General features: G+C 44.0%; 1 protein-coding gene across 1 annotated transcript; it reads right to left on the reverse strand.

The window, feature by feature from the left end:
* Nucleotides 1-242: 242 nt before the first annotated feature.
* Nucleotides 243-9,374, reverse strand: PDCL3 (phosducin like 3). The gene is made up of 5 exons (XM_026853105.1): nt 9,244-9,374; nt 8,478-8,568; nt 7,692-7,835; nt 6,643-6,851; nt 243-4,364 (listed from the first exon to the last, which is right to left on the reverse strand). The coding sequence occupies exons 2-5, from the start codon at nt 8,549-8,551 to the stop codon at nt 4,222-4,224; spliced, it is 570 nt and encodes a 189-aa protein (XP_026708906.1). The 5' UTR covers nt 8,552-8,568; nt 9,244-9,374; the 3' UTR covers nt 243-4,221.
* Between the last annotated feature and the right edge of the window lie 2,845 nt (nt 9,375-12,219).

A 12,219-nucleotide genomic window follows, 5' to 3' on the forward strand; every position in this document is an offset into this window, starting at 1 on the left:
AACTTGCCCCTCCATGGCCTTGCCCTGCTTGCACAAAGCCTGGCTCTCCCTCTGCATGTGAAGTGAATGTAAAACATCACCCTCCAGGTTTGGCAGGGTTTGGTAAATGCAGATTGTGAATGCAAGGAGGTCTGGGTAAATGAAAATCAGTGATGACTTTTCAGATCAGGGCAGCCTGCCACAAACCTCATGTGGCTGCTCACATAAGCTGGGTAAGCAGTAGACTTCAGACCTGTATCACAGAGAAAATGCTTTTTATTAGTAGCGGTTCACACAAAAAATTCCAGAGTGACTGTCCACTAATGGCAAATTATCTGCCCCTGTCTATGGCACAGTTGTTACTTTTTTTACAACCCCACCTGCTGGCACCACTGCAGCATGGCATGAGTCAGGGATGCTTTCACAGCAGTACACAGGACAGTAACTCATAAAAGCCTCTGCAATGTTTACAGGTTAGCTGCTTCTGACTACTCCCATGATAGCTGACAGAAAGACCGTTCTCACACAGGTGAGAAACGACCATTGATCTGACACTAACTGTTGACAGGATGCAAAAATACCGACAGTGCATTTAGCAGCAGTGCCCCAAATCTTGGCAAAGGAGAGTTCACAGTCTCCAATTATTTTCTCCCATTATATTGCCTCATTCTGCTATGTGTATTAATTGCCTGTTTTAGTTTACTATTTTGCAACCAGCTTCCTTTTAAGCTAAGGCTCATTCACCTTAACTGTATGCTTCCATAGCTTCTGCTCTGCCGAAAGGTTAAACAGACCTCATTATCCATTTCCTGCAGAGACCTAATTTCTACAAAAGGCCTTGAGCAGGGCAATATGATTGGCAAGAGAGAGAATAAGATTACAAGAAGTTGTTTTCAGACTTAGCCAAATACCAAGAAGCACAGAGACCAGCTGAAATGATGCTCTGCATGGGTCTCAGCAGCTGGGCAGAACATTCAGTCTCTTCTGGTGTGTGATTATTCTCACATCTGCCCCGTTCAGCATGGCATCCTTAAATGGCTTCCCCAAACATGTCAATACATTAAGTGTACATTGTACATGAGATAGTACAACTCAAACCGTCTCCATTTCTCTTGAGTTGTTATATGTTGCTCAGTGCTGTCTATTAAATGGCAAGGCATGCCCTGCTGTAATCCTGACAGCAGGGAGCAGGCTAGAATAGGCAACCTCACCCTCCCCCATCTAGTCTCCTGGGTAAATGTCCCAGGCATGTCTGGTTCACTTTTTGTAGAGAAAAGACATAACTACTGCCTGGAGGTGCTGCAAGTGTCATTCACAGGCACTAGGTATCTGACTCACCGAAGCTGAGCAGCTTGGGGCAACCAGCTGCCCATGCACAGCCCTAGTCCTGTTTGAGAGCTCAGTCCTCTTGGTGGTCCCAGAGCCCAGAAAACCCATTAGACTCCATACAAAAGGGGAAGGCAGCTGTGGTTTTCTTTTAAGACCCTGCTGGAAGAGTGTGATGGAAACAGCCCGAAGTCCAACCTCTCCCTTTTATTTATCCAAGGGTTTATCACATCACATGCCAAGGGCATAAGCAATTCAGTTCAATTCTCACTTCTGCCTGAGGGGCTCAAACCTGCACCAAGGCAGTGCCTCATTCATCAGACACGAGCCCTCCTGGTGAGGGGACACCATCCCATCTAAAATGGCTTACTTTGCAGAATAGGGAACAAGAATCACTATGCCAGTGTGGATAGGAGCAAGCATGAAGCTTTTGAGGAAGACTTGTAGAGTTGCTGGAATAGAGGGCTCATTCCAGAAGGGGGATGTTCCAAGTCACACATTCTAAACTGGAAGCCAAGATCCTTGCAAGCTGGTATGGCCTGGTCAAAAGATGCACTCTGTCCTTCAGCTTTCTGTTGATTCACTCTAGCAGGTCTACAGTTAGTATCTTAAGGGTGTCTGTCTGTCTTTGAGACACCAGTTCTCCCAACTGAACAACAAGCTTTGGATCAAACTCTGCCTGTAGTTATTCTGGCTGAGTCTTGCTGCCTGTGCTGCCCTGTGCCAGATGCAAAGAACAGAGGGCTGCCCTGGAGCTAGTCAAGCTCCAATCTGAGAAGTCTTCATCCCTAGATGTTTTCAAGATCCTTCAGGACAGAGCCCTCAGCAATTCCATCCAAATGCAGTGGTGATCCCACTATGAGCTTCTCTCCTGCTGTGGTCCATGAATCACCAATGGTCTAGAAGACAGTGAAAGAGCAGCTGCAACATTATTGCTTCTCTGCCTCCATAGAGGCAATGAAGTGGGAGACAATAAAAGAGGGAATAATAAAAGTTTAAAAAGTATCCAAAACATTACCTACTTTTTAAATTAGATTTCAAATTGAAGTTGTCACAGCAACGATACAAGATGGATTGCAGGTTCCACCTTCCATTCCTAGAATTTTCATAAACTTTATAAACAAGTTGAGAAGAGTATGGCAGCTGTGTCTGCATCAGCAATCAAGACAGGTTAACCACAGCAGATCTGGGAGGGAGAGGCTGAAGATGCGACATCCACTCTACACACATTTCAGAGGGCCTTATTTCAGGTTAGCTTTAGCCTAGCTCTTTGGACTGACTTTCCCTTCGGAGACTGCTCCTCTAGTTTCCTCCAAAAGGAACCCAGTCCATGTGCTCAGGGTCATCCAAAGCACAGTTAAATGAGGACAAGCAAGAGATGAGCAAAATAAGCAGTGCAGGCTTCTGTGGGAAGAAAAAGTTGTCCCCTTCCTAGATTGTAAGTTGGAGGCATATACAGAAATGCATAAGGGATGACAGCATTTTGAATAACCCAGTGTCAAGAGAGGTGTGGTGCTATGTCCAGTAATAATATTCAGGATTTATCAGCTTGTATTCGGCTGCATTTGGCTCACTTACACAATGGTAGTGCTTTAGCTATTTTGCAAAAAAACACAAAAGAAAAAAGAAAGGAGACTTAAGTGACACTAAAATCACCATTCAGATCTCAAAGAGGAAGGTCTCCATCAGGATCTTACAACTTCACCCTAAGTTTAAGGAACAGTTACTTGTTTGAACTACACACTGATTTGACTGAGGAGACAGTGCAGGAAACAGGCTTAAAAGTTGCTATGAACTAACACAAAACTAAAAAAAAAGTGCTGCTTATTGAGTGTTGCATTCTGCACCATCCACCCACAGAACCCATCAATAATATAACAAAATGTCCTTGGGGCAGCCTTGTTAGCAAAAGCTCTTGGAGCTTGTTAGCCCAAGTGTAGACAAATTGAAAGTGTAGGTGGACATTAAATTCAACCCAAAAATAAGCAAGCAGCTCCAAGTGTCAGCAGATCTATAATTATGGTGATATTTTCATTCATTCTCTCTTAAGGCCTCAATTATTATTACTGCACCTAGAAGATAGAAGGCTTTAATATACAAAGACAACAGATCTTTAGACATTATTTTCCCTTCCATTTGGCAATAGCACTACTGTAGTAACACATCAGACTTGTGATTTTGTGGAAGAAATCAGCAGTTTCACAGTTGAGCACCACCATCTTGAATTTTCTTTCCCAATTAGCAGAAAAGATGGTGCAGGAAGCTCAGCCCCTGCGAAAGACAAAATACTGTTGCTAAATGAAAGGGAGTTCCAGACTCAGCAGATCCCAGGAGATGCTGGCTGTCACCAAGGCCTCTCTCAAGATGTCTGGAATCCCTGTTCACAGCCTCATGCTGGCTCCCCATGCCAACATGCCTCTACAAAGGACCACATGCCACCCACATCATGGTCTTTCCACACAGTCCAGACTGACAGATATCTATGCTCTATGGGCTAAGAAAAGGCCCAATGCTATAACCAACTGTTTAAGACCAGCTATTTAGATTTGATTTACATAAGTTAGGCTTGTCAAAGAGAGTGCACTTAAGGCCACTTCATATTTTAGATTTTTTTAAAGAAGTCAGCAATTTACTAAGAAAATAATAACAAGAGACCTCTGTTTCTACTGATGTCTATATTTTAAAACTTTGAGTAATATTTACTCAGGCTTCATAACATAAAATGTCTTTCAGGATCTTAAGTGAAGCTGCAATAAGTTTTTTTTTAAAAAGAAACTTTTTTAGTTTCTAGATAAATGGATGTCTTGAAATACTATACTTCTGTGGCTCAGCAAGATCTTGACGAGCATCTTCAGTGCTCTAGATGGGAACACTGGCTGCAAGTGTACTATATCAATCTTGATGCAGTCACAGGAGTTAGTCATCCTCTGAGTCACTCTCCCCCCTGGCTGGGACACATGCCCTGACTGAGGACATGAGCTGGTCCTGGATCTGCTTCCTGGGGTTCTCCTCAAGGTCTGTCTTGATGGCACCAGACTCTGAAATCTTCCACTCCAGTTCTGTGCAGAGCAAAACAAGAGAGCCATGAATGCAGAGGAGCAAACTGGAAAAAGACCACCCCTGCTTCCCCAGCTGACTGCTCTTACCACCCTGCCATCACCACCACCAAAACCAGGGCCCTGCTCTATTCCTCCCTCTCCTCTCACACCCCTAGGTCCCAGCCCCTGCCCTGTCTCCTGCACCCTCTCCAGCTGAGCCCTCCCTTCACAGTTGCTAGTGCTGACACAGGTTTCAGCCCAGGAAGCAGAGCTCAGGGTACTGCTCTGCAGCCCACCAGTGGGCATCCCCAGTGTCTCCCTGCTCCCTTTACAACCAGGAGTGCAAAAGAGATTAATACAGAGCAGCATTTTAGAGGTAACTCTCCCAGTGAAAGTGAATTCCACCTCCTTCTAACCACATAAGGGCAGAAGACAGGTTTTCACATCTGTTGCCAGTGAAGGAATACTGCTCATATATTACAGTGTATATGACGATGGAAACAGCTGAGTTCATCACAATCAGAAGAGGCAGGGAATATATTTGCTGAGGAGCAAAAAAACTGTAGCAATTCCGTTTACACATATGAATTATAGGTATTTTTCAGGAATGTACTCTGTAAACGCAATTCACCCTTTCCCACTATGCCCTGCACTGATTATTAGTTCCTTAGCAAGACAGTAAGAAGACTGCATCATCAGTAGAAGGCCTATTTCTATATAGGCCCAAACTGGATTGCTTTCCAGAAGTGGTAGAAAGTCAGTACAACACATTCAGTTGAAACCTTCCCCTTAAGTTCTGTTGGCAACCCTAACATTAAATCTAATTTTCTTCAGACATTATCGAGTAATGAATACAACCTCACACTTTCTTTAATCTCTAGTGGAAGTCATCTGGGCTTACAGCAAAAGGAAAGAAGAAATAAAAGTGCAGAATTTCAGTGCCCAGGTTTCTGCGATGAGTGAATTAAGCTGGCTCTGTCACCTTTGGACCCTCACAAAGTCAATTATTTATTTATACTAAAAATGGGAGAAAGCTAGCTGTATAATTAGGCAACATCTGTAGTTAGTTAGCTGTTCTCAAATTGGTCATCTCATTGGTGAGCCTTTCCCCTTCTGAGAGTTCAAAGCAGGGAAGCCTTTTCTACAGCATATGCTCAAGGTATCCTGTAACCTTCATGGTTTTAGTAAAAATACCCTTTGCATTCTATCGCAGCACAGGCAGTGATATCATTCAGCAAGGACCCTGAACTGCTGCTTAACTGTGGTTCACTTCAGATAAAGATGCCCTTAAAGCCCGACCTTAAAAAAGTTTGAAGGCATCTGGACCAATATGCCTACTCAGAAAGCTGATAAGTATCCTTTTAACTGAAGTAAAATCCACTAGGTTACATCTGAGTTGCATTTCCTTTCCAAGAAGAGCCTTTTTCACTGACCTCTGTCTTCAAGCACTGCTGTAGAATACCATCCCCAACCAAACACCTGCAAATTGCAGCTTTTACTGAAGAGCCACAGTGCTCCATGAGACCTGCATCACCACCCTCAAACTTCCTGAATCACATCATGTTGACAAGGCTGCACCACCCAGCCTGCCTCCAGGCTGCTGCAATGGGCAAGGAGAAACAGGTCTAGGGAAACCACGACCTTCAGGAAAGGTAACAGCCTCTCCCCATGGAGCTCTGTGCCCCCTGAACCACTGAGACAGCAGCTTAACATGCTACCATCTCCAGGAGATGGCAAGAGGAAAAGAAAGCAGCCCAATTTCAGGCTAGCAGTCCCATGTGGATAAAGAGAGACTGCCTTTAAAGGTTCATAAGGAGCAGAGTCTGGACGTCAGGAAGGTACAACAGACAAATAACGTGCCATCAGCCTGAAAATGAAACAAGCCCTACAATGCAAGGCAAGCACCAGTTATCAACTGCACAGATTACCAAGTAACTGGGGGCAAGGTCAGTTGCTCAGGTACAAAAGCCCCAAAGAATGTGCATGGGTACTATTTAACCCTTTAACATCTTCAGGAAGATTTGTTTCACCCAACAGAGGGTGTGAATATTTGCGCACACGTAAGATAAACATCTATATGTTGGTCTAGTCAGTCACTCATGGCTTTTACAAGATAGCCTTAATCACATATTGTTGAGCCATAAGGGTGCAAAAAAACCCAAACCAAAACCCCCAAAAAATCCCACCATCAATTTAATATGATTTTTAGTACCTCCCTCTCTTCCTAATCCTCACTTCTCTCATTCCCAGTAAAGCAGTTTTGCTTTTCCTTTGGAAGACTGAAAATGAAGACACTCACCATCCCTTGTCAGGTTCATACCACCGAACACCAAAGGCCCAATGAACTGAGCTTTGATGTCTCCCTCCAGGTAAACAAATATTGTAGGCAGGTTCTTATCAGGGTAGTTGGGAATGCAGGTCGTAGAGATGGCTTTGATGAATTTCACATCTCTGAACTTTTTTGCAAGCCCGCTCATATGTTGATTTATTAAGGCACAGAGTGGAATTCTGTGAAGTACACCAACAGGCACACATAAGGAGAAAACAGAATACAAATTAGACAGTAATCTGCTCCAGAAGAAAGGCCAGAAATATCAACTTGATGAGGAGCATTTATGGAAAGACAAGTGTACCAGAAGCAACTTCTGAATACTTTTGCTGTCCAGTATTCCAGCATTCAAAGGAAAACAGCATCAGTGGAGGTTTTGGTGGATGGGTTTTTTGTTTTAAGATATTAAGAGTCTTCCCCTCTATCATACAGAGAAATGGGTTTATGAAAATATGATATTTAGGAAACACATGAGCAAGGACAAAGTAAAGAGAAAAGCAGTTCCTGGAAAAAAATGATGCAAATGACAATGAAAACACCTGTAAGGCAATTAGAGACAATGAACAGAATCAAGTATTTCTAACCCTTTCCAGAAAATTCTAGCAACTTAGACCTTTTTAACAAGTTTTTCCATCATGCTGACAGGACTGAAAATCCTGTTCGCTCCATTTTTGCCTCTAGAAACAAGGATCACATAGTGATCTTTCTAATGCACAGTCCCTTGCACTTTAGCCAGAATAATTTCCAAAGCTTGGATATTTCAGTGGCAGCAGCTACCTCTGTGGTAGCTGTATAATACTAGTCACGCTGTGCTGTACAGATGTATAAAAAAGCTGCTTCAGGTAACATCCTTTTAGAGCTAAGTTCAGCAGTCTTGAGTCAACAGTAGTGAAATTACTAATTCAATTTTTTCTTTCTTAGAACTCCAGAATCAGTTCCTTAATTTCCACAATAACTATACATTTGTCTAGAGTATTTTCAGGTAGTGACAGTGAAGGTTTAAAAAAACAAATTCTTACCCTTGTCTGTAGAGGTGCAGAACTACCCATATTCCTTTTCCAGCTTTCGTTACCTCTTGAATGTAATCTTTCCCTGAAATCTCCAAAACTTCTCCAAATTTATTCTTCATTTGAGCTGCTTTCATTTCTGCTAACCTTTGCTGCCTGAACAGCAAAGAATGGGAAAGAGATCTTGAGAATAGATGCTTTTTTAACAGAACATCACTTAAAGAAGCTGGTTGAAACCTAAATTTCAGAGGCACATTACAAAATTCTTAAACCCCAGAGCAGCAAAAGCAAGCTGATATAGCCAGTAGATGCTTTTATATTTGCATCAGATGCCAACATGCAAATACAACTATCTTTCATGCATTCTTCCTCATTTCTGACCTCAGCAGACATTTCTTCCGCGGATACTACACTACCAAACTAAGTAGCAAAAACCATGATAGATGGTAGAAATAGAAAGATAATGGAAAACCATCACCGCAATTTTGTAAATTTGCAAGGCAAAAACTTGAGAAATCTTGGAGGTGAATTTCAAAGCTTACAGAATCCCCAGCCATGCACTCAGCAGGTGCATATTATCTCTGCAAAACTAGGATGTAGATAAAAGGACACTGAATTTAAACCCAGTTATCTTATTAAAGGCACTTAGAAGCTCTACAAGAGACCAGAAGCACAACCCACTTTTTCTATCATCAGGCCTAACAAAATCATTCCTCTCTTCAACAATATCAAACAGCATAAAAAAGAAAATAAAACCTCAAATTTTCATTAAAATTAAATTCTGCATGCTGCTCTAACCTGTACATTTCAATAGCTTTCTCATCTTCCTCATTAAATTCATCTTCATTCTCTTCTAGCTCTTCCAGAGTCATGTCCTCGTAAGTTTTCACTAGAAGAAACATCATATCAGAAAAAAAAACAAACTCATTCCAAGATTAAAACATCAGCTTTTATCAATCCAACAATTTATTTACATTAAAGTCAGATTAATTATGGGAAATACGGCTTAAGTATTATTATTAATTGATTTTTAGAAAGTATTATGTACTTTAGACCCATAGATGGAAAGATCATGTAAAGTACTCTGAGCTGAAGGGTGTCTAGACTAGCACGAGTATCTGCACTTTCAAGTTTGGTGGCTGCAGCAAAAACATACTTAATACACACACAAATCAGCAGGTATGCCTGAACTACTAAGGAAGAAGGAAGCATACAACAGGTAATGTCATGAGATACTTTTACTTGCACATTCACATGGTAGACTCCCTTTGCACTGTTCTTATTTCAGTTTTCAAACATTTACTTCTGTAAGAATATGGAGTTCACATCGAGAAAGCTTTCCTGTGCTGGAAGAATCCATGTGTTCAAGAATGTGCTCGTATGATACTGTTAACAGATGATCACCCTATGTCAGAAGCATTGGTATCCCTTACAGACTTGGAGAAGGACATGTTGCTTTACAGGCGTATAAACATTGCTTTTGGCCATTTCTTTGTACAAGCTTCCCCATGAGCCATTCCAAGACTTGTCCTGCTGCTGCTGCCCAAGTTGGCTGGTCACTCACCAAGAGACTTCTGAAGGATGGCAAGCTGCTCCTCCTCCTTTGCACGCTCCTGTTCCTCCAAGTTTTCCTTTGGAGGAAGGATACCTTTCTTGCGCAGGATGTCATTCCACTCTGTGTCTTTATTTGGGTCCTAGAACAGAACAAGGAACGGATAATGTGCATTCAAGGTGAACTTTACCACTTCCAGAACTTAACACAGCAAGGTTTTCCCAGAGACACAGCACACAGCTAAAATGGTAACTATCTGGATGGCGCCAGAAAGTTGAAGTGCACAGACAGCAGCGGGGCCGGGGCGCGCCGGCTGGATGAGTTCGCGAGTTTCCACTCCGGCTGTGGGGTTTTGCCCTCTCCTTTACCCTTGCCGTCAGCATTTCCCATAGCCGCCACAGTGCCGGATTTTAAAAGGTCCGAGCCCAGCTCCTAACGGGGATCCCGCATCATCTCCCGGGCGGGGAGCCCCGGCGTGCACACCGGGAAGGGCAGCGGGATTTAGAAACTTTTTCCCTGCCTGTGCCAGCGAGGGACCTCGCTGCTCCTCGTCTTTATTCCGCAGGTGGAAGGCGGCGGTGGGTGCCTCATGGAGCAGCCCGGGGTTGACGGGCAGCTCCAGCGGCCCTGGTGGGGGCACCCGCTGGTCCCCAGGCCTGCAAGCAGCCGTCCCTGCGTGCCACCCCTCGAGGGCTTCTGGAGGGGTTTCGTACAAAGCTTGGTCATGTAAATCATGAGGCTGCACGGCCCCGGCGGGGCTGTGTGGGAGCTGTGCCCCTGCCCAAAGCCCATCTCAGCAGCGTTTTAACACAAGTCCCGTTCTGCTGGAGGGATGGCCTGTCCTCAGCTCATACCCCTCAAACCAGCATCAGCTCAGAAACGATGCAGGATATAAGGAGGACAGAGGAATTTCTGTCTGGCTTCCAGGTTGGCACAGCCTTGTAAGAAACCTTTCCTCATTCCCATCCATGCTATGCCCTCACCATCGGAGCTCAGCCAGGCTGGCTGTGCAGCTCTGCTCTTGCCTTGCCCCTTTCATCATTGTTTCAGCAGCAGAGCGAAGGATGCAAAATCACAGCCTCTAAAAGTAACCTGCTAAACGCACCCTGGAAAAGAGCTATGCAGTGGAGAGCAAAACAAAGAATTTGGTATGAGATTGAGAAATATGTGACATATTCTGAAACTCTTATTTCGGAAGTTAAAAAGAAGCAGTGAACTACTTCCTAGCACTTTCCAGCACTCCTTTCTCACTGGTGAAGCAATCAGGCAGGAAGAGAAGCATATTTTCTGTGAGTCAACCCTGCTAAAATGAGTTCACCGCACCCTTGCAGTGTGTCAGCAGAGCTATGAGCCCCTCTCCTCCTGCCCAGCCCCAGGTGGCTTGTCCTTTTTGGATGGTGTGGCTCTGTAGGGCACACAGGGGAAGCAGCATGGGCATGAGATACGGGATCCCAACCAGGCAGCGTGCTGAGCTGGGCATGGACTCAGCTCCTCACACTCCCCAGCCAGCATCCTGGAGCTACCGTAAACCTTAACACATAAACTAAGCTGGGCACTGTCATAGAAACACCCCAAAGAAATTGTCAGCCATAGGAACACTTCCCTAGGAGCATTCAACTACTGTTGGTGAATTTTTGGGCTCTCCTCCACCTTAGTTTTTCTCTGTAACTTTTCTCTTTCCACTTCACTGAGCCTCGTTTTATCCCTCTGCATTTCATATCCTGCTTTATTTCTGCACTCGCTTCTCTCCTCACTTTTTTTTTTCCCATGTTCTGTTATAAAGTAAAAATCCCAATCAAACCTATGTTATCTATTCTTATCAGATCTAACTGTCAGTACTTCAAGTATGGTTAGGATTGGGTCATAGCCAATTACCATTACAAGAAATTTGTGTCTCAGTAGTTACCTTTATTTTTGAGTCTGTATTGAAGCATCACTCAGCAAACACTGAGGAGTGGCTGAGTGTGGTGACCCCACTCTATCTGGGATCACAACCCCATTCCCTAAAAATGGACAGCTCTGCCCTTTCAAAGAATTGAGCAGATCTTGCACTTTTTTCTCAAAGACACAGAGGAGGAGAAGGCTTGTTTCCACTTCCCCCTCCTTTTATGTTCTAGACTGATGGTCAGCATACTCACACAGAAAGGGAGACCCCAGCCCTAAGTGCCCAGAAAAGCACCCACACACAACCTGCCAGCAGGTGCTGGAGAACGGCTTGCAGAGAGCAAGGCCATGGCTCCCTGCAGGAGCTGGTCGGCCATAGCTCCCTGCAGAAGTCGGTCCCAGCCACCTGAGGTAAACAAAGGAAAGAACCCAGGGTACAGTTATGTAAACAAGGATGGAGATCCAGGGCTCAGTTGTGCTAGTGAGGACTGTTGTGAGAACACAGAGATAAGTTGGGGCGCATTATGACCTTGGGGGTCAGAGGAAAGCAGCCCTGGGAGAGAATCAGGTTCACAGCAAGAAAGATGTTTATGCATACCAGAAATGCCACAAGGGGCTGGTGTATTATAATGTGACTTTTTAGATGTACCCAATGGCTGAGATATTATAATGTAGTTTCTTTAATGTATCCAATAGAGTTACAAGTAGTGTATTGTAGACTGCTTATATAAGGTGTGATTTCTATCAATAAAGTTGAAGCTTGCTCTATCATTCACATTGAATCGGCTGCTTGATTCCTCCGCCCGCCGCAAGCAGGCCTTAAGAGTGTGTTTGTTCCAGGCATGTGGAGAAACAACTGTTCTCTGCTCCACCAAGGGCCTGAAATGGAAATTCAGAAGCCCTGTTATAACATCACAGACATCCCATTAACGCCCATGTATCCTGAAGCATGCTGGGGCATTTACTTTGTGCTAAGTCTGGTTTACTGAAGGGAAGGCACAACCAACTTATCTGCCTCTGAGTTAAAAAGAAATGGATAGCTGCTCTTTGAGAGGACATCAGTCCTTATGGTGAATATTTGGACATGTGGAGGGTGCCCAGTAC

This window comes from Athene cunicularia, assembly GCF_003259725.1.
Source record: "Athene cunicularia isolate RWA chromosome 1 unlocalized genomic scaffold, athCun1 chr1_part1, whole genome shotgun sequence".
NCBI classification, from domain to species: Eukaryota; Metazoa; Chordata; class Aves; order Strigiformes; family Strigidae; genus Athene; species Athene cunicularia.